Below are 25,901 nucleotides of genomic sequence, written 5' to 3'. Positions count from 1 at the left end.
AAGTTTTTATTTATTATTTAAACAATAATTTACGGCGGCTCCCAAATTCCTCCCGTTTTTCCATCCGTGTTTTTCCTAAGGGTCATCCCAAAAAAAAAAACCGGGAAAAAAAAAAAAACCAAAATAAAAAATAAAAAAATTGGGAAAAATCCTGAAATCCGCAAAGGGGGAGGAACAACAAAAAAAAACCACCAAAATTTAAAATAAAAACCCCAAAATTGCGGAATTCTGACCCAAATCCGGCCCCGGAATGTGGCGGGAAAAGGAGGGAAAACGGATCCTGGAGTGGGGATTTTGTTTTTTTGTTTTTTTTGTTTTTCCTTTTTCCCGTTTTTTTTTTTTTTTAGGGAGAAGCGGCGACGCCTCCGGCTCCGAATTCCCGGATTTTGATGGAATTTTCCCCTCCCGGCGCCAAAATTCCCCCAAAAGGCTCCTCCAGCTGAAAAATCCCAGTTTTCATGGATAAAAACCCATTTCTTTAGGGAAAAAAACCCAAAGTTTTAAAGGAAAAATCCCAATTTTTTAAGGAAAAAAACCCCAAACTTTTTTTTAAGGGAAAGTCTTAATTTTTTATGGAAAAAACTCCCAATTATTTAGGGAAAAAACTCCCAATTTTTTTAAGGAAAAAAACTTCCAATTTTTTACGGAAAAAACCCCAAATTTTATGGAAAAAAAACCCCAAATTTTTATGGGAAAAAAACCCCAAATTTTTATGTAAAAGAAACCACACTTTTTTAGAGGAAAAATCCCAATTTTTTAAGGAAAAATCCCAATTTTTTAAGGAAAAAATCCCAAATTTTTAATGGAAAAAACCCAATTTTTAATGGAAAAATCCCAAATTTTTAGAGGAAAAAATCCCAATTTTTTAAGGAAAAATCCCAATTTTTTAGAGGAAAAAATCCCAATTTTTTAAGGAAAAAATCCCAAATTTTTAATGGAAAAATCCCAATTTTTTAGAGGAAAAAATCCCAATTTTTTACCGTTTTCCCCGTTTTTTCAGCTTTTTTTCTTTTTAAATATCCCCGGAATTTCCCGGGTTGGGAAATTTGGGAATTGGAGCCTTTTTTTTGTTTTTCCTTTAATTTATTTTTTTTTTTTTTGGGATTTTGGTGCTCGGGGGCGTCGTAAAGTGCGCAGAGACCCGGCGGGTCCCGGTGGTACCGTCAAACTCCAGTTCCGCCCAGTTCGGACCCCCCAAATCCCCCCAAAACCTCCCCAAAACCCCGGGCCCCTCCCCCACCCCCAAATTCCCGGGAATTCGCCCCAAATCGGCCCCCGGGGTGGGGGAGGGGTGCCTGAGGCTTCTCCCCCCCCGCCCAGAAGCGTTTTGGGGTGGAATCCCGGGAATTTGGGGCTCGGGGGGGCCTTGGGCAACCTCGGGTGGGTCTTGGGCAACCTCGGGTGGGCTCTGGGCCACCTTGAACCTCCTGGATGGACTCTGGGCCACCTCAAATGGACTTTGGGCCACCTCAGATCTCCTGGGAAGGACCTTGGGCCACCTCAAATGGACTCTGGGCCACCTCGGATCTCCTGGGATGGATCTTGGGCCACCTTGGATGGGTCTTGGGCAACCTCAAATGAATCTTGGGCCACCTTGGATGGACTTTGGGCCACCTTGGATCTCCTGGGATGGGCCTCAGCCGTGGATGGATGAGCCTTGGATGGACCTTGGGCCACCTGGGATGGACCTTGGGCCACCTGGGATGGACCTTGGGCCACCCTGGATGGATCTTGGGCCACCCTGGATGGACCTTGGGCCACCTGGGATGGACCTTGGGCCACCCTGGATGGACCTTGGGCCACCTGGGATGGATCTTGGGCCACCCTGGATGTCCCTCAGGCCACTCTGGACCATCCCAGATGTCCCTTGGCCACCCCAGATGTCCCTTGGCCACCCCAGATGTCCCTTGGCCACCCTGGACCCCCCTGGATGAACCTTGGGCTCCACGGGACGACGACGGATGGACCTCAGTCAACACTGGACGACTCTTGGGCCACCTTGAGTGACCCTCAGGCCACCATGGACCACCTGGAGTGACCCTTGGGCCACTCTGGACCACTCTGGATGACCCTTGGGCCACCTTGGACCACCTTTGATGACCCTCAGGCCACCTTGGATGACCCTTGGGCCACTCTAGACCATGTTGGGTGACCCTCAGGCCACCATGGACCACCTGGATGACCCTCAGACCACCTTGAGTGACCCTCAGGCCACCTTGGACCACCTTGAGTGACCCTCAGGCCACCTTCAATGACCCTCAGGCCACTCTAGACCATGTTGGATGACCCTCAGGCCACCTTCGATGACCCTGGACCACCATGGATGACCCTCAGGCCACGTTTGATGACTCTTAGGCCACCCTGGACCACCTTTGATGACCCCCAGGCCACCTGGACCATGTTTGATGACCCTCAGGCCACTCTAGACCATGTTGGATGACCCTCAGGCCACTCAGGCCACCTTGGATGACCCTGGACCACCTCTGGTGACCCCCAGGCCACCTCTGGTGACCCCCAGGCCACTTCTGGTGACCCCCAGGCCACTCCGGCCACGCCTCCCCCCTCTCCGCCCCTCTCCGGCCCCTCCCCCGGGGGCGTCCATCGGGCCCTGGCCAAAGTCTGGGGGTTCCTCCCCCGCCATCGTCCGAGCCCCTCCCCCGCGTCCCCCGGCTCCGGCCGGACGTTCCCGGCGGTCACCGCCCCTCCCCCGCCCGCTCAGGGCTCCGGCGGCTCCGGCGACGGCGTCCGGGGCGGGGAGGGCGGGAAGGGCGTGGCCGGGGCGGGGCCGGGCGAGCCGGGCGTGTCCGGGGGCGGCCGCAGCGGGAAGAAGAAGGGGCACTGGTGGATGAAGAGTTCGATGATTGTCTGGTAGGTCCTGGTGGCCGTCAGCGCGTCCATCGTGCTGAAGTCCGGCCGCATCAGCGTGGGCCAGAAGCAGATGGACAGGTTCTCGCTGGTCATCAGGTTGACGCGGTGCTGCTGGCTCACCCTGGGGTGGACACGGACAGAGTGACCACTGAATGGTCAGCAGAACCCAAAAAACATCAAAACTGAAAAAATTCCCATCAAAAATGACCCAAAATCACCCAAAAGTGACCCTGAAATGACCCAGAGACCCCCCAGGACAGGTTCTCACTGACCATCAGGCTCACCCTGGGGTGGACAATGCCAGAGTGACCACTGAATGGTCAGCAGAACCCAAAAAACATCAAAACTGCAAAAATTCCCATCAAAAATGACCCAAAATCACCCCAAAGTGACCCAAAAGTGACCCTGAAATGACCCAGAGACCCCCCAGGACAGGTTCTCACTGACCATCAGGCTCACCCTGGGGTGGACAATGCCAGAGTGACCACTCAGGGGTCAGCAGAACCCAAAAAATCCCAAAACTGCAAAAATTCCCATCAAAAATGACCCAAAATGACCCAAAAGTGACCCTGAAATGACCCAGAAACCCCTCAGGACAGGTTCTCACTGACCATCAGGACACAGTGACCACTCAGGGGTCAGTAGATCCCAAAAAATCCCAAAATTGCAAAAATTCCCATCAAAAATGACCCAAAAATGACCCAAAAGTGACCCAGAGACCCCCCAGGACAGGTTCTCGCTGACCATCAGGACACAGTGACCACTCAGGGGTCAGTAGATCCCAAAAAATCCCAAAATTGCAAAAATTCCCATCAAAATTGACCCAAAAATGACCAAAAATGACCCAAAAATCCTCCAGGGCAGGTTCTGAGTGGTCAGCAGATCCCAAAAGCATCAAAAAAATCCCAAAATTGCAAAAATTCCCACCAAAAACGACCCAGAAATGACCCAAAAAAACCTTGGGAAAAATCTCCCCAAATTCTCCGGAAAGAATTCCCTGGAAATCCTCCCAAAATTCCGAGAAAAATCCAAAATAATCCCCCAAAAAATCCCCCCAAAAAATCCCCAAAATTGGAAAATAATCGCTAAAAAAATCCCCCCAAAATTGCAGAGAATTCCCCAAAATTCCCAAAAATTCTCCCAAAAATACCCTGGAATATTCTCCCAAAATTCTCCTGAAAGAATTCCCTGAAAATCCTCCCAAAATTCCGAGAAAAATCCAAAATAATCCCTAAAAAATCCCCCAAAAATCGCAAAATAATTGCTAAAAAAATCCCCAAAAATTGCAGAAAATTCCCCAAAATTCCCGAGAATTCCCTGGAATTGCCGGAATTCCGGGATTTTGGCCCCTCACCTGTTGAGGTGCGCGATGACGTATTTGAAGACCTCGTAGTTTTCCCGTGGGAATTTCCTCAGGACGTCCCGGAGCGCGTGGAGCTTCTGCTCCCGGTCGTTGATCTCTGGGAATGGGGGAGAGAGCGGGAATTCCGGGTGAAAAACGGGAAAAAACGGGAAAAAATGGGAAAATTTGGGGTTTGGAATGGGAAAAATGGGAATTTTGGGGGAAAAATGGGGAAAAAAATGGGAATTTTGGGGGAAAAATGGGAATTTTGGGGGGAAAAATGGGGAAAAAAATGGGAATTTCGGGGGAAAAAAATGGGAATTTTGGGGTGAAAACCAGGAGTGGTTTGGGAATTAATTAACAAGAAATTAATGAGGAGTTAACGAGGAAATCCCTGGGGAATCCGTGAGGAATTCCTGAGGAATCCAGGATGGATTTCGGGATCTCGCCGGCCCCAGAGCAACCCCGGGAATGGGCTGGGAATTAACGAGGAATTAATGGGAATTAATCAGGAATTCCTGAGGAATTAAAAAGGAATCCATGAGGAATTAATGAGAAATTAATGAGAAATTCCTGAGAAATTAATGAGGAATTCCTGAGAAATTAACGAGGAATTAATGAGAATTTAATGAGAAATTAATGAGAAATTCCCAAGGAATTCCTGAGGAATCCATGAGGAATTAACGAGGAATTAACGAGGAATTAATGAGAAATTCCTGAGCAATTCCTGAGCAATTAACGAGGAATTAACGAGGAATTCCCGAGGAATTAACGAGGAATTCCCGAGGAATCCTGGGCACCAATCAAACCCCTGAATTAACCACGGGAAAAACGTGGAATTCCAGCGGGAATTCCGGGAATTTTGGGAATTCCGGACTCACTGTGGGCCTCCACCAGCTCCAGCTGCATCGAGTGCCCGGGAATTCCGGGAATTTTGGGAATTTTGGGAATTTTGGGAATCCCAGACTCACTGTGGGCCTCCACCAGCTCCAGCTGCATTGAGTGCCCGGGAATTCCGGGAATTCCGGGAATTTTGGGAATTTTGGGAATCCCAGACTCACTGTGGGCCTCCACCAGCTCCAGCTGCATCGAGTGCCCGGGAATTTGGGGAATTTGGGGAATTTTGGGAATTTTGGGAATTTTGGGAATTCCGGACTCACTGTGGGCCTCCACCAGCTCCAGCTGCATCGCGTGCCCGGGAATTCCGGGAATTTGGGGAATTTTGGGAATCCCAGACTCACTGTGGGCCTCCACCAGCTCCAGCTGCATCGAGTGCCCGGGAATTCCGGGAATTTTGGGAATTTTGGGAATTTTGGGAATTCTGGACTCACTGTGGGCCTCCACCAGCTCCAGCTGCATCGAGTGCCCGGGAATTCCGGGAATTTTGGGAATTTTGGGAATTTTGGGAATCCCAGACTCACTGTGGGCCTCCACCAGCTCCAGCTGCATCGAGTGCCCGGGAATTCCGGGAATTTTGGGAATTTTGGGAATTCCGGACTCACTGTGGGCCTCCACCAGCTCCAGCTGCATTGAGTGCCCGGATTAACCCCGGGAATTCTGGGAATTTGGGGAATTTTGGGAATTTTGGGAATTCCGGACTCACTGTGGGCCTCCACCAGCTCCAGCTGCATCGCGTGCCCGGGAATTTGGGGAATTTTGGGAATTTTGGGAATTTTGGGAATCCCAGACTCACTGTGGGCCTCCACCAGCTCCAGCTGCATCGCGTGCCCGGGAATTCCGGGAATTTTGGGAATTTTGGGAATCCCAGACTCACTGTGGGCCTCCACCAGCTCCAGCTGCATCGAGTGCCCGGGAATTCCGGGAATTTTGGGAATTTTGGGAATCCCAGACTCACTGTGGGCCTCCACCAGCTCCAGCTGCATCGCGTACGGCACCAGCGGCTCCGGCAGCTCCGAGAAGAAACTTTTCATGGCTCCGGCCACGGCGTTGACGGTGAAATCCTTCTCAGCCAGGTCCAGCCCGTGGTCTGCGGGAAATCCGGGAGAAATCCAGGGAATTCCATGGAAATGGGGCTGGGGAAGGCGGGAATCCGGCCCCAAAAAATTCCAGGGAAAAATCCAGGGAATTCCGGGGGAATTGGGGCTGGGAAAAGTCAGGAATCCGATCCCAAAATCCCCAAGGGATGGGGGTGGGGAATGATGGGAAACCGCCGGGAATTTGGGGGGAAAAACGGGAATTCTGCGAATCCAGCGGGAATTGTGGATTTTCCTGGGATTTTCTTGGATTTTCCCAGGATTTTTGGGTGGAATTTGGGTGGATTTTGGTGGATTTGGGGTGGATTTTGAAGGATTTTGGGAGATTTTGGGTGGATTTTGGGGTATTTTGGGTGGATTTGGGTGGATTTGGATGGATTTTGGGGAATTTTGGGTGGATTTTGGGAAGATTTGGGTAGATTTTGGTGGATTTGGGGAATTTTGGGTGGATTTTGGGTGGATTTTGAGGGATTTTGAGGGATTTTGGGTGGATTTTGGGTGGATTTGGGGTATTTTGGGTGGATTTTGGTGGATTTGGGTGGATTTTGGGAGATTTTGGGTGGATTTTGGGTGGATTTTGGGAGATTTTGGGTGGATTTGGATGGATTTTGGGTGGATTTGGGTGGATTTGGGTGGATTTGGGTGGATTTTGGGGAATTTTGGGTGGATTTTGGGTGGATTTGGATGGATTTTGGGGGATTTTGGGTGGATTTTGGGGGATTTTGGTGGATTTGGATGGATTTTGATGGATTTGGGGTGGATTTGGATGGATTTTGGGGGATTTTGGGTGGATTTTGGGTGGATTAGGGTAGATTTGGATGGATTTTGATGGATTTGGGGTGGATTTGGATGGATTTTGGGTGGAATTTGGGGTATTTTGGGTTACCCTGGTCGAACTGCCGCTGCAGGCTCTCCATCTCCGATTTGTTGCCGCTGACACGATAAATCCCCTCCGTGCTCAGCCCTGCGGAAAAACGGGAAAAATTCCCGGATTTCACCTTTTCCCAAAAGTTTTGGGGGATTTTGGGGGATTTTTTGGGGGGATTTTTGTTGATTTTTTGTGGATTTTTGTTAAAAAAACCCTAAAAAAACCCTTAAAATTTTCCAAAAAAATTCCCAAAAATCCCAAAAAATTCCCCAAAATTCCCAGAAATCCTCAGAATTCCCATCACTGACCGATGGCCTCGATGTGCTGGATGCAGCGCTCCATGAACCCAAAAAACACCAAAAAAACCCCTAAAAACCCAAAAAAATCCTAAAAACCCCTTAAAAATCAAAAAAAATTTCCAAAAAAATTCCCAAAAATTCCCAAAAAATTCCCCAAAATTCCGGAAAATTCCTGAAACCCCTGGAATTCCTGTGACTGACTGATGGCCTTGATGTGCTGGATGCAGCGCTCCATGAACCCAAAAAACACCAAAAAAACCCCTAAAAACCCCCAAAAAATCCTTAAAAAACCCTTAAAAAAATCCCTAAAAATTCCCGAAAATTCCTGAAAATTCCCAAAATCCCTGGAATTCCTGTGACTGATCAATGGCCTTGATGTACTGGATGCAGCACTCAATGAACCCAAAAAACACCAAAAAAACCCCTAAAAACCCCAAAAAAATCCTTAAAAAACCCTTAAAAAAACCCTAAAAATTCCCAAAAATTTCCAAAAATTCCGGAAAATTCCCAGAATTCCTGGAATTGCGGTGACTGACCGATGGCCTCAATGTACTGGATGCAGCGCTCCATGAACCCAAAAAACACCAAAAAAACCCCTAAAAACCCCAAAAAACTCCTTAAAAACCCTTAAAAAAACCCTAAAAATTCCCCAAAATTTCCAAAAATTCCCAGAAATTCCCAGAAACCCCTGGAATTCCCGTCACTGACCGATGGCCTCGATGTGCTGGATGCAGCGCTCCAAGAACCCAAAAAACACCAAAAAAACCCCTAAAAACCCCAAAAAACTCCTTAAAAACCCTTAAAAAAATCCCTAAAAATTCCCGAAAATTCCTGAAAATTCCCAAAATCCCTGGAATTCCTGTGACTGACTGATGGCCTCTATGTACTGGATGCAGCGCTCCATGAACCCAAAAAACACCAAAAAAACCCCTAAAAACCCCCAAAAAATCCTTAAAAAACCCTTAAAAAAATCCCCAAAAATTCCCAAAAATTCCAAAAAATTCCCAAAAAATTCCCAGAATTCCTGGAATTGCGGTGACTGACCGATGGCCTCGATGTGCCGGATGCAGCACTGCATGAAACCAAAAAACACCAAAAAAAACCCTAAAAACCCCAAAAAAATCCTTAAAAAACCCTTAAAAAAATCCCTAAAAATTCCCCAAAATTCCTGAAAATTCCCAAAATCCCTGGAATTCCTGTGACTGATCAATGGCCTTGATGTATTGGATGCAGCATTCAATGAACCCAAAAAACACCAAAAAAACCCCTAAAAACCCCAAAAAATTCCTTAAAAAACCCTTAAAAAACCCCTAAAAATTCCCAAAAATTCCGGAAAATTCCCAGAATTCCTGGAATTGCGGTGACTGACCGATGGCCTCGATGTACTGGATGCAGCGCTCGATGAAGACGGGGATGGGCCGCTCGGGGGTGACCACGCTGGCCAGGGGCACCCCGAAGTAGCTGCTCTCCCACGGCGCCTTGGACAGCGACGGCCGCGCCTTGGCCTTGGGCTTCTGCGGGAAAACAACGGGAATAGCGGGAAAACCCCGGGAATTCCGGGAAAACCCCGGGAATTCCGGACACCAGGGGGGGATTGGGGGGATGGACTGAAAATTCCCCTTTGGAACGGGAAAAATCCCGGTTCTGAGCCCAAAATTCCCGTTTGGAACTGGAAAAATTCCGGTTCTGGACCCAAAATTCTGGTTCTGAACCTGAAAATTCCAATTCTGAATCCAAACTTCTTGTTCGGAACAGGAAAATTTCCAGTTCTAAAGCCAAAATTTTGCTTCTGGACCCAAAATTCCTGTTTGGAACTGGAAAAATTCCGGTTTTGAACTGGAAAATTTCCTGTTTTGAACCCAAAAATTGCAGTTCCCAGCAAAAGGCACCGAGCAGGCCTGGGCTGAACACTGAGCACAGCAATGACCACTGAGGTGACCACTGAGGTGACCACTGCAGTGACCTCTGGGATGTTCCACCACCCCCACCCCTCCTTGAGCTTGACCACCCCAAAATGACCCCTCCAAGACCCTCAGCCTTCATCCCACCTTCATCATCCTCAGTGACACTGACCGGGTCCTGGCCTAACACTGACCACTGGGTGACCACTGACCACTGGGATGACCACTGGGTGACCACTGACCACAGCAATGACCACCAGGATCTCCCACCCCAAAGCCACCCCCATCCCCACCTTGGTGAGGCCTCCTGAGGCTCCTCAGGATGTTCCTCCTGCACTGACCAGGTCCTGGCCAAACACTGACCACTGACCACAGTACACTGACCACTGGGGTGACCTCTGGGTGACCACCAGGATCTCCCACCCCAAACCCACCCCATCCCCACCTTGGTGGGCCTCCTGAGGCTCCTCAGGATGTTCCTCCTGCACTGACCAGGTCCTGGCCAAACACTGACCACTGACCACAGCACACTGACCACTGGGTGACCACTGGGTGACCACCAGGATCTCCCACCCCATCCCCACCTTGGTGGGCCTCCTCAGGCTCCTCAGGATGTTCCTCCTGCGCGGATCCTCGCCGTCGGCCGCCTCGTAGGCCATCACCGCGTTGTCCCCTCCCTTGTAGCCCCCGTGGCCTCCGACCTCCTCGTCCTTCTTCCTGCCCGGGCCCAGCTCGTCGTCGCTGCCCACGCCCAGCCCGGGCCGGTAGCCGGCGAAGCGGCCGAGCCGGGCGCAGCGGGCGCGGTACAGCAGCGGCTTGGCGGCGGCCGGAGCCCTGCGGCCGCGCTCCAGGGAGCCGCTGTCCATCTCGCTGTCCGAGCCGTTGCCGCTGCCGTTGGAGGCCGCCTTGTTGATGTTGCGCACGGTGATGATCTTGCCCTGGGTGCTGTCGTGCGGCACCGAGTAGATGTTCTCCTCCTCGCTGCGCGGCTTCACCACCGCGTCCATGGGCTCGGCGTAGTCGGAGGGGTCGAAGCAGTCGCCGGCCGGCCACGCCGACACCGAGCGCCGCCGGCCCTGCTCCAGGAACGCCAGCTCGGCTTTGCCTTTGGCCGCCGCCGCCGCCGCGATTTTATTGTTGAGTTTGCTCTCGAAGCCGCCCAGCACCGACACGAAGGACAGCGCGTCGTTGCCCTCCAGCTCCGCCGACAGCTTGGAGAGCTCCCGCGGCGGCGCGGGCTCCTCGCGGAAGGGGCTGTATCCCGGCGGCGCCTCGGCGTCCTCCTCGGAGTCGGGCGGGTTGGAGTTGCAGAGCGGCGAGCCGGCGCGCGGCGAGTTGAAGACGTCCTCGCCGGCGCCGCAGGCCTCGGCGGCGTTGTCGTACATGTGGGCGGCCTCCACCATGTTCTTCTTGTCCAGCGCGTCCCTGAAGAAGGGCTGGAAGGCGTCCAGGCGGTGCTGCCCGCAGGCCGGCGCCGCGAAGCGCGCCTCGATGTCCTGCGCGATCTCCTCGCCCTCGGCCAGCTGCTCGCGGCTCAGCTCGGCCTCGGCCGCCTCGGCGGGGCCGTGGCTCAGCGCCACCAGCTGCACGGGCACGATGTCCTGCACGTCGGCCAGGAAGGCGCGCAGCGTGGCCAGCGAGGCGCGGCGGCCGGCGGCGTAGCAGACGATGTAGCCGTGCACCAGGCGGTTCTTGCGCAGCCCGAAGGAGGCGTGGTAGGAGAGCAGCGACAGCTCCACGCGGCGCCGCTGCGAGCCCACCGCCAGCTCCAGCAGCACCGCGGCGCCGCCGCCCGGCGCCGGCCGGCACGGCTGCGCCTGCAGGATGGGCAGCAGCACCTCGTCGGCGCCCGCCGGGTCGCCGCACATCAGGCACATCACCACCCGCAGGTCGGCGTCGGCCGCCTCGCGCGGCCCCGGCGCCGAGCCCCCCGCCCCCGCCGCCGCCGCCGCCGCCGCGGCCAGGCCGCGTTTGGCGTCCAGCAGCCCCTTGAGCACCTGCCCGATCTGCTTCTCGTTGATGTTGCGGCCGTAGCCGCTGCCGGCCGCCGCCGGCTCCAGGAAGCCGCACTGCAGCTTGCCGGCGATCTGCTGGCCCTGCTGGATCAGGCTCTGCAGCGTCTCCCCGCCGGCGTCGCCGCCGCCGCGCTTGTTCACCAGCGCCAGCGTCAGCGGCAGCTGCGCCGGGTGCCCGTCGCGCCGGGCCGCCGCCGCCGCCGCCTCGCGGCTCTTCTCGATGCTCTCCACCACGTAGGACAGCGACTCCTTGGAGTTGTAGAGGCAGAGGCAGCCGTGGGGCTGGAAGGTGGCCGTCTGGAAGGCGTTGACCGGCAGCCGCACGTTGCCCTCGATGGGCCGCAGCGCCAGCTCGTACATCTTGCCCTCCACCACGAACTTGTCGTCGTTGGTGCAGAGCGCGCGGATCTCGTTGGCCAGCTCCCGCGCCAGCCCGTCCTTGCCCAGGATGACCAGGTTGAGGCGGTCGGCGGCGGCGGCGGCGTCGGCCGGCGCCGGGCGCGGCGGCCGCGAGAAGCGGGAGCCCAGCAGCTGCTCCACGCGGGCGTCCACGCAGGAGGAGCAGCTGGGACACGTCTCCTTGGTGGGGTGGTAGACGAAGTGGATGTGCTTGAGGATGAGGGCGTCGCGCTCGGCCTGCAGCTTCTGCAGGGCCTTGAAGCGCTGCTCCTCGCCCAGAACCTCCTGGATGACGCCCATCTTCTCCTTGCTGGGCTTGGCGTCCAGCTCCAGCTCGTAGAAGAGCTCCGAGTACTCCAGCAGCAGCTCCTGGAAGTCCTCCTTGGCCTTGTCGATCAGCTGCTTCTGGTGCTTGCCGTAGATGTCCATGTAGACGGGCTCCTCCAGCCACAGGTAGAAGTCCTCGTTCATGATGAAGCTCCTGGCCTCCTCCCAGGGTTTCCCGGGCGTGACGAAGGGCGAGCTCTCCAGGTTCTCGCGGAACGCCCTCCTCATCTCGGCGCGCTTGCGCTCGTCGCGCAGCTTCTCCAGGTGGGCCTCGTAGAGCTGCTCGCCCGCCGGCGTCTCCAGCAGGTCGAAGGGGATGCGCTCGTTGTCCACGTCGTCCACGTGGCTCGTGGCGTCCCACGGCGTCTCCTCCAGCACCACGAACCACTTGAGGAAGTCGGGCTTGGCCTCCAGCAGCTTCTCGGCCTTGGCGCGGCTCAGGCGGTCGATCTCGTCCAGGTCCGGCACCAGGGCGTCCAGCGCCTGCGGCAGCAGCGCCAGGTAGACCCTGCGGCGCCGCTCGATGTGCTCCTGCTTGAGGCGCTGCACGTGCTGCAGGAAGAGCTTCTTGGCCTTGTGGGTGCCCTCCAGGTAGACGTAGTCCTGGAACTCGGGCGCCGGCTGCATCTTGCGGCTGGCGCCGGGCCAGGCCTCGTGGTGGCTCTTCACCACGCGGCTCACCAGCCACTCGTACTTGTCCTTGGCGGCGGCGATCTGCTGGCTCTGCTGCTTCAGCGCCTCGAAGTAGGGGATGATCTTGGCCTTGCCGCGGCTGCGGTCCACCAGCTGCACCAGCGTGCCGAACGCCAGCTCCACGTTGACGTTGGAGCGCGCCGAGGTCTCCACCACCTGCAGGTTCTTCTTGCCCAGCGCGAAGGCGTGGGCGTCGCGGATGTAGCGCTCCACGCCCTCGTCGCACTTGGTCAGCACCACCACCACCGGCTTCTTGGTCTTGGCCAGCTGGTTGTAGAGGTTGGACACGAACTTGAGCTGCTCGTCGAAGTTGCGGTTCATGCCGCGGCTGACGTCCACGCACAGCAGGAAGCCGTCCACCGGCAGCTTGCCGTCGGGCATCTGCTTCTGCTCGAAGTCCTGCTCCAAGCCCAGCTGGTCGGTGCAGAAGTACATCAGCTTCTCGGCCGACGCCAGCTTGGTGGCCGCCGCCCTCTTGATGTAGGGCTGCAGCGCCGTGCTGCGGTGGGGCTGGAAGGTCTGGTCGTCGATGAACTCCGTCTGCTCCACCACGTGGATGCGGCACTCCACGCACTCCTCCAGCGGCCGCGCCACCTCGCCCCAGTAGAGGAAGTGGTCATTGTTGACCACCCTGCCCCCAAAGTCACTGGTGCTGAGCACGGACGTGTGCTCCAAGTGGAAGTCGTCGGCGCCGGGCCGCACGAAGCGGTTGCACAGGCAGGATTTGCCGACGCCGCACTGGCCCTTCTCCTTCTCGGTGCCGGACAGCCCCACCACGCTGACGTTGTAGGTGGGCGTGCGGCCATCTTGTTTGCGCGCCATCATCATCGCCGGCGCATGGGGGGGCTCAGGGCAGGCGCGGCGCCGGGGCGGGGCCGCTCGGCGTCGCCATGCCGCGCGTGCCGGCGTCGCTTCAGGCCGCGGTGGGCGCCGGCGTCGGGTGGCCGGCGAGGCGCCCTGCGGAGAGAGGAGAGGAGAGGACAGCCAGGGTTAGGCACAGGAACCGGGAGGTGCTGCTGGTGGGGGTGGTGGGGGTGGACACGGCGGCGTGGGGGACACGGGCTGGACGGTTGGACAAAGCCACCGTGATGGACACGAGTTGTCCACCGTGATGGACACAAGTTGTCCACCGTGATGGACACGAGTTCTGAACCCAACCAAAGATCCACCATGATGGACACGAGTTCTCCACCATGATGGACACGAGTTCTCCACCGTGATGGACACGAGTTCTCCACCGTGATGGACACAAGTTCTCAACCATGACAGACACGAGTTCTCCACCCAACCAAAGATCCACCATGATGGACACGAGTTCTGAACCCAACGAAAGATCCACCATGATGGACACAAGTTCTCCACTGTGATGGACACGAGTTCTCCACCGTGATGGACAAGAGTTCTCCACCATGATGGACACAAGTTCTCCACTGTGATGGACAGGAGTTCTCTACCATGATGGACACGAGTTCTGCACCCAACCAAAGATCCACCATGATGGACATGAGCTCTCCACCCAACCAAAGATCCACTGTGATGGACACGAGTTCTCCACTGTGATGGACAGGAGTTCTCAACCATGATGGACACGAGTTCTCCACCCAACCAAAGATCAACCATGATGGACACGAGTTCTCCACCATGATGGACACAAGTTCTGCACCCAACCAAAGATCCACCATGATGGACATGAGCTCTCCACCCAACCAAAGATCCACTGTGATGGACACGAGTTCTCCACTGTGATGGACAGGAGTTCTCTACCATGATGGACACGAGTTCTCCACCGTGATGGACACGAGTTCTCCACCCAACCAAAGATCAACCATGATGGACACGAGTTCTCCACCATGATGGACACGAGTTCTGCACCCAACCAAAGATCCACCATGATGGACACGAGTTGTCCACCGTGATGGACACAAGTTCTCCACCGTGATGGACACGAGTTCTCCACCCAACCAAAGATCCACCATGATGGACAGGAGTTCTCCACCCAACTGGACACCCATGGTGGTGGACATGAGTTGTCCACCATGATGGACAGGAGTTCTCCACCCAACTGGACACCCATGGTGGTGGACATGAGTTGTCCACCATGATGGACAGGAGTTCTCCACCCAACCCAGCTTCTCCACCACGATGGACACAACCTCCACACCATGATGGACACAACTTCTCCACCCAACCAAAGCTCCACCATGAAGGACGTGAGTTCTCCACCGTGATGGACCCAACCTCCTCAGCATGATGGACACTTGTCCACCCAGCTGGACAGCCACAGCAGTGGACATGACCAAAGAGCCACCAGGAAGGACCCAACTCCTCCACCCAACCAAAGACCCACCATGATGGACAGAACTCCACCATGATGGACCCAAATTCTCCACCATGATGGACAGAACTCCACCATGATGGACCCAACTCCTCCACCATGATTGACAGAACTCCACCACGATGGACAGAATTTCTCCACCACGATGGACAGAATTTCTCCACCATGATGGACCCAACTCCTCCACCCACCACGGGCGTTCCCGTTTTCCACCTTCTCCAGAAGCCCAAGCCCGACTCCAGGAAAACCTTGGAGGCACCACCGGGAAGTTCTTCCCGAGGGGAAAATCCCAATCCCTGGAACTCCTGGAACGGCTTCTCCATCCCTGGAGTTCTCCGAGGGCTTCTCAAGCTCCTTCCGAGCCAATCCCGCGGAATCCGACGGGTTTTGCCGGAAAATTCCACGGATAACGACCCCGCCATGGAATTCTTCCAACGGGAGCCGGAGCCGTGTCCGTGAGCTCCAGGTTTCCCTAAAATCCCGTTGTTCTGAGGTGGATCCAAGTAAAAATTCCTGTCGGGATCCTCCTCCCGGGAATGCTTTTCCTGCTCTTAACAAAACCCTGGTGACTTCCAGATCCGCAAGGAATTCCCCCTTCCCTTAAAATTTGGGATAAAAACTCGGGAATTTGGGTGTTTCAGGGGGTGATTTGAAAATTCCTGGCTATTCCACGGCCACATCCCAAAAAAAAACCCCTGGATTTATCCATTTTGGGATCTGCTGGATCTTCAAAAAATCCTGGATAAACTCTGAGCCCACCAAAATCAAGGAATTCCCTCTCCAGGTGTGAATTTTCCCGTTGATCCCAGGAATAAAGAGCCCCTGGAAGGGATCCAAAGGAATTCCTGGAATTGGGTCATTGGGATCTTCCCAGGGATCGAGTTCATCTTTTTTTCCACCTGGATCCCGGCCTAATCCCAGATTTTCCCAATTTTCTGCCCAAAATTCTCTCCCTCCGGAGCTGCCGATTCCCGATCCCGAATTGGGAACAGCCAAAGGCGGAGACCAGGCCGGAAATTCCCAGAAAATTCGGGATTTGGGGATGGAATTTGGTGAAATCCGGGATTTTTGATCCCTTTGGGAAGCCAACAATTCCCATTTTCCTCTCCCATCCGAGCGGATTTTGGGATTTCCCGGGAATCCCAGACATTCCCAAAAATCCGATTTCCTGCCTGGAAATCCCACTGGGATCTCCCTCGGAATTCCAGAGGGGGAATTCCAGCTCTGCCTCCGCCACCCAACGCCCCAAAACTCCCCCAAAATCCGCACCAGCGGCAATTCCCAAAATTCCCGGGGATGAATCCTCACCCGGAGCGGCTCCGGAGCTGGAAATTCCGGCTTCAAGCACCCGAAAATTCCCGATTTGGGGCCATTCCCGCCGGTTTTCCCTGGAATTCCCTGAGTCAGGAGTTACTGATTGACTCCAAAGTCCAGGAAGGAGGGACCCGCTCCGTTAATTCCCATGGAATCCACGGGGGGGGGGGAAAGGAGGAGGGAATTTTCCTCCTTTTCCTTGGAAAAATCCGGCGGGAAACGGCAAAAAAAATCCCCCCAAAAAACCCTGGAAAATCCCAAAAAAATTCCTGGAAAATCCCCCCCCAAAAAATTTTGGAAAATCCCAAAAATTCTCCCCCCTCCCCAATCCCGAAATTCCGGGAGCGGCTCCGGGTTGGGATTTGCCGGAGGGGAACGACCTCGGTGCCAAAGCTCTGCCCCGATTTTCATGGAATTCTCTTCCGGCTCCGGGAATTCCGCAGGGAAATCGGGGATCCTCGGGATTTGGGAATGGCGGAGCTGCTGCTTCCCGAGGCTTGGGGGGTTCTGGGAATGCTGATCCCAAGTTCTGGGATATCCCAAATCCGCCATTCCCAACTTTTGGGATTTTCCGGGATCCTTTTCCCAACTTTTGGGATTTTTTGGGATAGCCCAAAGCCGCCATTCCCAAGTTTTGGGATTTTCTGGGAAGCTTTTCCCAAGTTTTGGGGTGCTCTGGGATTTCTGGGATGCTTCTCCATCCCAAAAAACCCCATCCTGGATGTTTTTCCCTGGAAAAATCAGGGATGAGGATCGGGAATTCCCGTCCCAGTGCTCGGGAATTGCCCCGAAAGGATTCCAAAGCACTCGGGAATTTCGGGATAAATTTGGGGATGGGGGACGGGAACGGCTCCGGGAGGATTTGGGATGCGGAGATTTGGGAATTCCGGGAATTCCGGGGAATTTGGGACGGGAGGGATTTCACACCCGACCCGTTCCCACCCTCTGGAGAATTCCCGCTTTTCCAGGCCGCTCCAAGCTTGGGGAATTCCAAGGATTTTCCAGGTTTTTCTCCCAAAATCCCACAGGAATCTCCTTTTTTTTTTTTCCTGTTCTCCGTTTTCCTGGAATTCCAGCCCTTTTCCGGATTTTTGGGATCGGGAATGGCCCCAAAAGCGTCGGATTTTCCGTGGATTTTCCCTCATTCCCACCCAAAAGCGGCTCCTCCTTCCCAGTGGGATCACACGGAATTCTTTGGGATTTTCCCGCTGCTCAAAAGGGGGAAAAACTTCCCTAAATCCAGGAAAATCCCAAAATCCCGGTGGAAATCCCCAATTTTCCCAATTCCCAGTCGAGAATTTGGAACAATTGGCACAGAAAAAGAGGGAAAAGCCAGAAAATCCAGGAAAAATCCCAGTTTGGAGCTCCCAAAAACCGGGAAAGTCCCAAAACCGGGAATTTCGGGCCGCTTGGATCCACGGGAGCCTCAAAGTTTGGGAATTTCGGAGGAAAACGGGAATTCCCTGAGGATCCGGGATAAAAAACCTGGAAAAGAGGATTAAAAAAACCAGGAAAAACAACTTAAATCCAGGTTTTCCCCCTTAAAATCCGGAGCTTTTCCCAACTTTCTGTGTCCCCCCATTCCCGAATCACCAGAGCCGGAAGAGAAATCCCAAAGAATTCGGGATGGAAGCGTCGATTCCAGGTGGGAAAAGCCAAATCCTGTCCCAAAAAAAACCCCAAAAAATTAAAATAAAAATTCCCAAAAAAAGCCCAAAATTCCCAAGGAATGGGAATCTCCCCCCCCCCCCCCCGTTTTCCATGGAAACCCCCCCAAAAAAATTCCCGGGATAAAGGATCTTTGTGCAAGGCTCCGTCTCCCGCCGGGAATTTTTTTTGGGAATAAAAAGGAGCTTTTTTGGTGGCCGGAGCCGCTCTGAGGACGCCGAGAACTCCGGGAGAAAAAGGGGGAATTTGGGGGGGGGGTCTCTGGGGGTCTGGGAGGTGCCGGAAAATCCCAAATTTTCCCCCAAAAATTGGGGGAAAAAGGGAAAAATGCCAAAGGAGTTTTGGGGGGAAAATGGAATTGGGAAGTCCCTGCCCCAAAAAAGGGGGAATTTGGGGAGGGGGATTTGAGGGATCCCAATTTGGGGAGGGGGATTTGAGGGATGGATCCCAATTTGGGGAGGGGGATTTGAGGGATGGATCCCAATTTGGGGAGGGGGATTTGAGGGATCCCAATTTGGGGAGGGGGATTCGAGGGGATCCCCCCAAAATGGGAGAGAAACCCTCAACTCTTAATTAGGGGAGGGGTCTTCACTCCCCCACTGGAGGCGCATTGATTTTGGGGAGGGGTCTCCCCTAAGTGGGGGTCTCCCCTCCCCTAATTGGGGCTCTCCCCCTAACTGGGGGGGGGGGGTCTCCCCTTCCAGACCCCCTCCCCAAATTGGGGGAGTCTCCTCTCCCATAGTTTGAGGTTCCCCCCTCCCCTAATTTGGGGACCCTTCCCTCCAAGTCCCCCCCCCCAAATTGGGGGTGGTCTCCCCTCCAAATACTCCCCAAATTGAGGGGGTCTCCCCTGTAACCACTCCCCAAACTGGGGGGGTCTCCCCTTTAAGACCCCCGAATTGAGGGGGGGTCTTCTCTTTAAGCCTCCCCAAATTGAGTGGGGGGGGGTCTCCCCTCTAATGCCCCCCAAATTCGGGGGTCTCCCCTGTAAACCCCCCCGGAATTGGGGGTGGTCTCCCCTCAGTCCCCCCCTCCCCAGGCCCCTCCCGGGGGTCTCCCCTGTGAAACCCCCCGGAATTGGGGGTGGTCTCCCCTCAGTCCCCCCCTCCCCAGGCCCCTCCCGGGGGTCTCCCCTGTGAAACCCCCCGGAATTGGGGGTGGTCTCCCCTCAGTCCCCCCCTCCCCAGGCCCCTCCCGGGGGTCTCCCCTGTGAAACCCCCCGGAATTGGGGGTGGTCTCCCCTCAGTCCCCCCCTCCCCAGGCCCCTCCCGGGGGTCTCCCCCCGCAGCCCCCCGTGAATGGGCGGCGAAACCATTGAGAACGGACGGATGGGGGGGGTGGGGTGGGGGATCGGTCTCTTTTCCCCCCCCTCCCCCCACGGGGGGTGGTCTCTCCCGGGCCCCCTCACGGGCCGCGCCCCCCCCCCCCGCGGGGGCCATGGGCCGGCCCGGCGGGCGCGCGGCGGGCGGGGGTGGGGCGGCCCATTGTTCTTCTGGGGGGGGGGGGGGGGTTCCCAGAGAAAAGGCGGCGATGGTGGCGCTGAGGGTGAAGAGGAAGGAGGAAGAGGTTTCCCTTTCTTACCGGAGAAGCAGCGGCGGCGGCGGCGGCATCGGGCCGGGCCGGGGGCGGCGGGAGGCGGCGGCAGCGCCATGTCCGCGCTCGGGGCGGCGGCGGCGGGCGGGGCGAGGGCGGCGGGGGCCGCCGGGGCGGGCTCGGCCTGTAATGGCGGCGGCGCCTTCCTCCTCCTCTAAACCCCCCCCCCCCCTCAGCCCTCAGCCGCCTCCTCCTCCTCCTCCTCCTCCTCCTCCTCCTCCTCCTCCCTCCGCCTCCGCCTTCCCGAGCGCGGGGGGGGGGGAATGGCGGGAGCGCGTGCGCGGCGGGAGGGGGGGGGGCGGCTCCGTGAGGGGAGCGGCGGGAGCGGCGGGAGGGGCGGGGCTAAAGCGAAGGGGGCGGGGCTAAAGCGAGGGGGCGGGGCTCGGGGAGAGCGCCGGGAATTCCAGAGAAAAGCGGGAATTTTGCGGGAATTTTGCAGGGGGGGCGCGGGAATTTTGGGGGGTGAAACGGGGAATTTTCTGGAAGGGGGAGAAGCAAAGGCCGGCGGGAATTTTGGGGTGAGGGGGAAGGAATGGGAGGGGCCAGAAGAGCGGGGTAATGAGGAGTGGGCGTGGTTTGGGGCGTGGCCTGGCGGGGCGGGGGGAGGAACGAGCGGGATTTGGGGGGGGGCGCGGAATTTGGGGAGGGGGCGAAATCCGGGATGAGCGGGAGGAGGAGGCGGGAGAATTTGGGGAGGGGGAGCGAGGAAAGGGGGCGTGTCTAAGGGCGCTGTGGGCGGGGCGTGAGCGCGGAGGGGCGGGAAATTTGGGGAGGGGGCCACAAATCTCCCTTTGCTCGCCCTCCTTCATTCCCGGGGCGGGAATTTTGGGGAGGGGGCGATGAGAATTTTGGGGAGGGGGGCGGGAGGATTTTGGGGAGGGGCGGGAAACGTGAGGGGGAAAGGGCGGGAACGGGAGGTTCGGCGCAGGCGCGGTGCGCGCGGCGCGCGGGGGCGCCCCCTGGCGGAGGCGGGAAGCGCCGGGGCCTGGCCGTGAAGGGGGGGGCGGAACCGGGAACGGGATCGGAACCGGGATCGGAACCGGGATCGGAACCGGGGGGGCCTCGGGCCGGCACCGCCATGGTGAGACCCCCTGAGGGCAGCGGACAAGCGGGGGGGACACGGCGGCAGCGGGGATGGGGAGGGTCGGGAGGAAGGGGAAGGACCGGGGGGGCCTCGGGCCTGGAGCGCCGTGAGGGGAATGGGGGGGGGGGGGGGGGAGATCTTGAGGGGTTCTGAGGGGAAGTTTCACTACTTGAGGTTTTTCATGAGGAGATTTTGGGTTTTTTCCTAATTAACGGTCCATTCAGGGGGATCTTGAGGGGTTCTGAGGGGAAGTTCCACTGATTTTGGGTTTTTATGAGGAGATTTTGGGTTTTTTCCTAATTAACGGCCCATTCAGGGGGATCTTGAGGGGTTCTGAGGGGAAGTTCCACTGATTTTGGGTTTTTATGATGAGATTTTGGGGTTTTTCCTAATTAACGGTCCATTCAGGGGGATCTTGAGGGGTTCTGAGGGGAAGTTTCACTACTTGAGGTTTTTCATGAGGAGATTTTGGGGTTTTTCCTAATTAACGGCCCATTCAGGGGGATCTTGAGGGGTTCTGAGGGGAAGTTCCACTGATTTTGGGTTTTTATGAGGAGATTTTGGGGTTTTTCCTAATTAACGGTCCATTCAGGGGGATCTTCAGGGGTTCTTAAGGGAAGTTTCACTATTTGAGTTTTTTTATGAGGAGATTTTGGGGTGTTTTGGGGTTTTTCCCTATTTTAGGATCTCTTTGGGGGGGATTTTGAGGGGTTCTGAGGGGAAGTTTCACTAATTTTAGGTTTTTATGAGGAGATTTTGGGATGCTTTGAGGGTTTTCCCTATTTTAGGGAAATTTTGAGGGGTTCTGAGGGGAAGTTTCACTAATTTTAGGTTTTTATGAGGAGATTTTGGGATGCTTTGAGGGTTTTCCCTATTTTAGGGTAATTTTGAGGGGTTCTGAGGGGAAGTTTCACTAATTTTAGGTTTTTATGAGGAGATTTTGGGATGCTTTGAGGGTTTTCCCTATTTTAGGGTAATTTTGAGGGGTTCTGAGGGGAAGTTTCACTATTTTGGGTTTTTATGAGGAGATTTGGGGGCTGTCACCCCATTTTAGGATCTCTTTTGAGGGATTTTGGGAAGGTTTCCCCATTTTAGGGTCACTTTTGGGGTGTTCTGAGGGGATTTTGAGATGTTTTGGGGTGTTTTCCCCAGTTTAGGGTCTGTTTTGAGGGGATTCTGGGATTTTCCCTCATTTTCGGGTCCTTGGAGGGGATTTTGGGGGGTGGGCTCGAGGTTTTTTCCCTAAAATCCCCCTTTTCCTGCTCATTGAGGGTCCCCCATGGATTTTATGGGGGGAGTCCCTTTAAATCCCATTTTGGGGGGGTCAAAAAAGCCCCTTTTGCCCTTCGTTATACACCCAAAAAATCCCAGTTTAAATTCCAGATCTGCAAGATGGAATTTCCCCGATTTCCCCCAATTTCTGACTCTCCCAAAATCCCGTTTTTTCCGGGAATTCCGGGGCAGATCCGCTTCATCCTGATCCAGAAGCAGGCTGGGAACACTCCCCTGATTAAACGATGACAAAATCCAAATTCCAATGATGAAAAAACGGGAATTTCAGGGAGGGAATTTTCCCGATTTCCCCCCATTTCTGACTCTCCCAAAATCCCGTTTTTTCCGGGAATTCCGGGGCAGATCCGCTTCATCCTGATCCAGAACCGGGCCGGCAAGACCCGCCTGGCCAAGTGGTACATGCAGTTTGATGATGACGAGAAGCAGAAGTTGATCGAGGAGGTTCACGCCGTGGTCACCGTCAGGGACGCCAAACACACCAATTTCGTCGAGGTGAAAACCCCAAAATCGCCCTTTTTCACCCCAAAATCGACAGGTTCTACCCCAAAAATCACAATTTTCACCCCAAAATCGCCCTTTTTCACCCCAAAATCGACAGGTTTTACCCCAAAAATCACAATTTTCACCCCAAAATCGCCCTTTTTCACCCCAAAATCGACAGGTTTTACCCCAAAAATCACAATTTTCACCCCAAAATTGACAGGTTTTACCCCAAAATCACCGAGTTTTAGGGGAAAATGGGGAGGATTTTGGTTAATGGAGCTTTGGGGGCAGCTGGGGCTCCTCCCAGTCCATCCCAGTCCCTTCTAGTCCCATCCCAGTCTGTCCCAGTCCCATCCCAGTCCCATCCCACTGCCTCCCAGTCTGTCCCAGTCCCATCCCAGTCCCTCCCAGTCCCATCCCAGTAACTCCCAGTCTGTCCCAGTCCCTCCCAGTCTGTCCTAGTCTCATCCCAGTCCCTCCCAGTCTGTCCCAGTCCCATCCCAGTCCCTCCCAGTAACTCCCAGTCCCCCCAGTTCCGCAATTTCAAGATCATTTACTGCCGCTACGCCGGGCTCCAGTGCCCCCCAGTCCCTCCCAGTCCCTCCCAGTGCCCCTCCACCCCATCCCAGTCCCTCCCAGTCCCCCCCAGTCTGTCCCAGTCTCATCCCAGTCCCTCCCAGTAACTCCCAGTCCCCCCAGTTCCGCAATTTCAAGATCATTTACTGCCATTACACCAGGCTCCAGTGCCCCCCAGTCCCTCCCAGTGCCCCTCCACCCCATCCCAGTCCCTCCCAGTCCCTCCCAGTCTGTCCCAGTCTCATCCCAGTCCCTCCCAGTAACTCCCAGTCCCCCCAGTTCCGCAATTTCAAGATCATTTACCGCCGCTACGCCGGGCTCCAGTGCCCCCCAGTCCCTCCCAGTCCCTCCCAGTGCCCCTCCACCCCATCCCAGTCCCTCCCAGTCCCATCCCAGTCCCTCCCAGTAACTCCCAGTCCCCCCAGTTCCGCAATTTCAAGATCATTTACCGCCGCTACGCCGGGCTCCAGTGCCCCCCAGTCCCTCCCAGTCCCTCCCAGTGCCCCTCCACCCCATCCCAGTCCCTCCCAGTCCCATCCCAGTCCCTCCCAGTAACTCCCAGTCCCCCCAGTTCCGCAATTTCAAGATCATTTACCGCCGCTACGCTGGGCTCTATTTCTGCATCTGCGTCGACGTCACCGACAACAACCTGGCCTACCTGGAGGCCATCCACAACTTCGTGGAGGTGACTCATTAACTGCCCCCTTAATTAACCCCCCGCCCTTAATTAACACTCCCCCTGGGGGGTCTTAATGAGCCCCCGGGGTTAATTAACGGGGGCTGTTAATTGGGCTCCCCCCAGGTGCTCAATGAGTATTTCCACAACGTCTGCGAGCTCGACCTGGTCTTCAACTTCTACAAGGTCTGGGGAGGGGGATTTGGGGAGGGGGATTTGGGGAGGGGTCCTGGGGGTGTGGGGAGGGGTCTGGGGGTGTTTGTTTAATTTGGGGAGGGGTCCTGGGGGTGTGGGGAGGGGTCCTGGGGGTGTTTGTTTAATTTGGGGAGGGGTCCTGGGGGTGTTTGTTTAATTTGGGGAGGGGTCTGGGGGTGTTTGTTTAATTTGGGGAGGGGTCCTGGGGGTGTTTGTTTAATTTGGGGAGGGGTCCTGGGGGTGTTTGTTTAATTTGGGGAGGGGTCCTGGGGGTGTTTGTTTAATTTGGGGAGGGGTCTGGGGGTGTTTGTTTAATTTGGGGAGGGGTCCTGGGGGTGTGGGGAGGGGTCTGGGGGGCTCTGGGGGTGTGGGGAGGGGTCCTGGGGGGCTCTGGGGGTGTGGGGAGGGGTCCTGGGGGTGTTTGTTTAATTTGGGGAGGGGTCCTGGGGCATTTTTGGGGGGTCTGGGGGTGTTGATTTAATTTGGGGAGGGGTCCTGGGCTATTTCTGGCCGATTTCAGGGGGATTTTGGGGCAGTTTTTGACGATTTTGGGAATTTTGGGGGTGCCCACAACGATTTGGGGCTGTTTTGGGTTTTTTTTTGTTATTTTGGGCATTTTTGGCCGATTTCAGGAGATTTTGGGGCAGTTTTTGACAATTTTGGGAATTTTTGAGACGCCCACAACGATTTTGGGGCCGTTTTTGGGGATTTGGGGCCAATTTTGGGTTGATTTTGGGGTTTTTTGGCTTTCTCAGGTGTACATGGTGGTGGATAAGATGTTCCTGGCTGGGTTTTTGGGTTATTTTGGGCACTTTTGGCCAATTTCAGGAGATTTTTGGGCAGTTTTTGATGATTTTTGGGTTTTTCGAGGTGCTCACGCTGATTTTGAGCTGATTTTGGGCTGATTTTGGGGTTTTTTGGCTTTCCCAGGTGTACACGGTGGTGGACGAGATGTTCCTGGCGGGGGAGATCCGCGAGACGAGCCAGACCAAGGTGCTGAAGCAGCTGCTGATGCTGCAGTCCCTGGAGTGACCCAAAAACCCCCAAAATCACCCCAAAAATATCCCCCAAATTCCCCAAATCCCCCCCAAAACCAGGGCCCCCTCCCCCGCCCCTCGGTGTTATCGTGGTGTGCAGAAAAAGTGAATTTCTGTCCATTAAAGTGACCAAAATGTGACCAAAAACGGGGGGAAATCGGTTAAAAATGGCGAAAAATGAGTTAAAAACGGCCAGAACTGGGATAAAGTGAATTAAAAGGGGACAGAAATGGGGTAAAATTGGTTAAAAATGGTAAAAAATGAGTTAAAATGGCCAGAAATGGGGTAAAGGGAATCAAAGGTGGCTAAAAATGGGGTGAAATTGGTTAAAAGTGGTAAAAAATGAGTTTAAAATGGGATAAAGTGAATTTAAAGGGGACAGAAATGGGGTGAAATTGGTTAAAAGTGGTAAAAAATGAGTTTAAAATGGGAAAAAGTGAATTAAAAGGGGACAGAAATGGGGTGAAATTGGTTAAAAATGGTAAAAAATGAGTTTAAAATGGGAAAAAGTGAATTTAAAGGGGACAGAAATGGGGTAAAATTGGTTAAAAATGGTAAAAAATGAGTTTAAAATGGGATAAAGTGAATTAAAAGGGGACAGAAATGGGGTAAAATTGGTTAAAAATGGTAAAAAATGAGTTAAAATGGCCAGAAATGGGGTAAAGGGAATCAAAGGTGGCTAAAAATGGGGTGAAATTGGTTAAAAGTGGTAAAAAATGAGTTTAAAATGGGATAAAGTGAATTTAAAGGGGACAGAAATGGGGTAAAATTGGTTAAAAGTGGTAAAAATGAGTTTAAAATGGGATAAAGTGAATTAAAAGGGGACAGAAATGGGGTGAAATTGGTTAAAAGTGGTAAAAAATGAGTTTAAAACAACCAGGAATGGGGTAAAGTGAATTAAAAGGGGACAGAAATGGGGTAGAATGATCAAAAATGGGGAA

The 25,901-nt window shown here is 54.6% G+C and overlaps 2 protein-coding genes across 26 annotated transcripts; one reads left to right on the top strand and one right to left on the bottom strand.

The window, feature by feature from the left end:
* Positions 1–1,061: 1,061 nt before the first annotated feature.
* ARHGAP35 (Rho GTPase activating protein 35) lies at positions 1,062–16,500 on the bottom strand. Of its 24 annotated transcripts, XM_058859830.1 has the most exons (11): positions 16,350–16,500; positions 9,857–13,663; positions 8,741–8,885; positions 7,091–7,168; positions 6,066–6,197; positions 4,223–4,328; positions 2,422–2,989; positions 2,371–2,391; positions 2,226–2,298; positions 1,752–2,174; positions 1,062–1,635 (listed from the first exon to the last, which is right to left on the bottom strand). In XM_058859830.1, the coding sequence occupies exons 2-7, from the start codon at positions 13,532–13,534 to the stop codon at positions 2,716–2,718; spliced, it is 4,413 nt and encodes a 1,470-aa protein (XP_058715813.1). In that variant the 5' UTR covers positions 13,535–13,663; positions 16,350–16,500; the 3' UTR covers positions 1,062–1,635; positions 1,752–2,174; positions 2,226–2,298; positions 2,371–2,391; positions 2,422–2,715. The 24 variants fall into 24 exon arrangements, with proteins under 24 accessions (XP_058715813.1, XP_058715809.1, XP_058715814.1 ...); XM_058859826.1 differs by having other exon boundaries at positions 1,062–1,499; positions 1,552–1,635; positions 2,226–2,989; XM_058859831.1 differs by having other exon boundaries at positions 1,062–1,499; positions 1,552–1,677; positions 1,804–2,174; positions 2,226–2,989.
* Positions 16,501–20,517: 4,017 nt separating this feature from the next.
* Positions 20,518–25,865, top strand: AP2S1 (adaptor related protein complex 2 subunit sigma 1). Of its 2 annotated transcripts, XM_058859857.1 has the most exons (6): positions 20,518–20,697; positions 22,336–22,485; positions 23,624–23,737; positions 23,855–23,914; positions 24,854–25,141; positions 25,827–25,865. In XM_058859857.1, exons 1-5 carry the CDS (start codon positions 20,695–20,697, stop codon positions 24,953–24,955), a joined length of 429 nt encoding a protein of 142 aa, XP_058715840.1. In that variant the 5' UTR covers positions 20,518–20,694; the 3' UTR covers positions 24,956–25,141; positions 25,827–25,865. The 2 variants fall into 2 exon arrangements, with proteins under 2 accessions (XP_058715840.1, XP_058715841.1); XM_058859858.1 differs by lacking the exons at positions 23,624–23,737; positions 23,855–23,914; positions 24,854–25,141; positions 25,827–25,865 and adding an exon at positions 23,332–23,613.
* Positions 25,866–25,901: the final 36 nt, after the last annotated feature.

This window comes from Poecile atricapillus, chromosome 31, assembly GCF_030490865.1.
Source record: "Poecile atricapillus isolate bPoeAtr1 chromosome 31, bPoeAtr1.hap1, whole genome shotgun sequence".
NCBI lineage: Eukaryota > Metazoa > Chordata > Aves > Passeriformes > Paridae > Poecile > Poecile atricapillus.
Note: the sequence above shows the minus strand (reverse complement) of the source record. Positions and strands in the feature narration are given on the sequence as shown.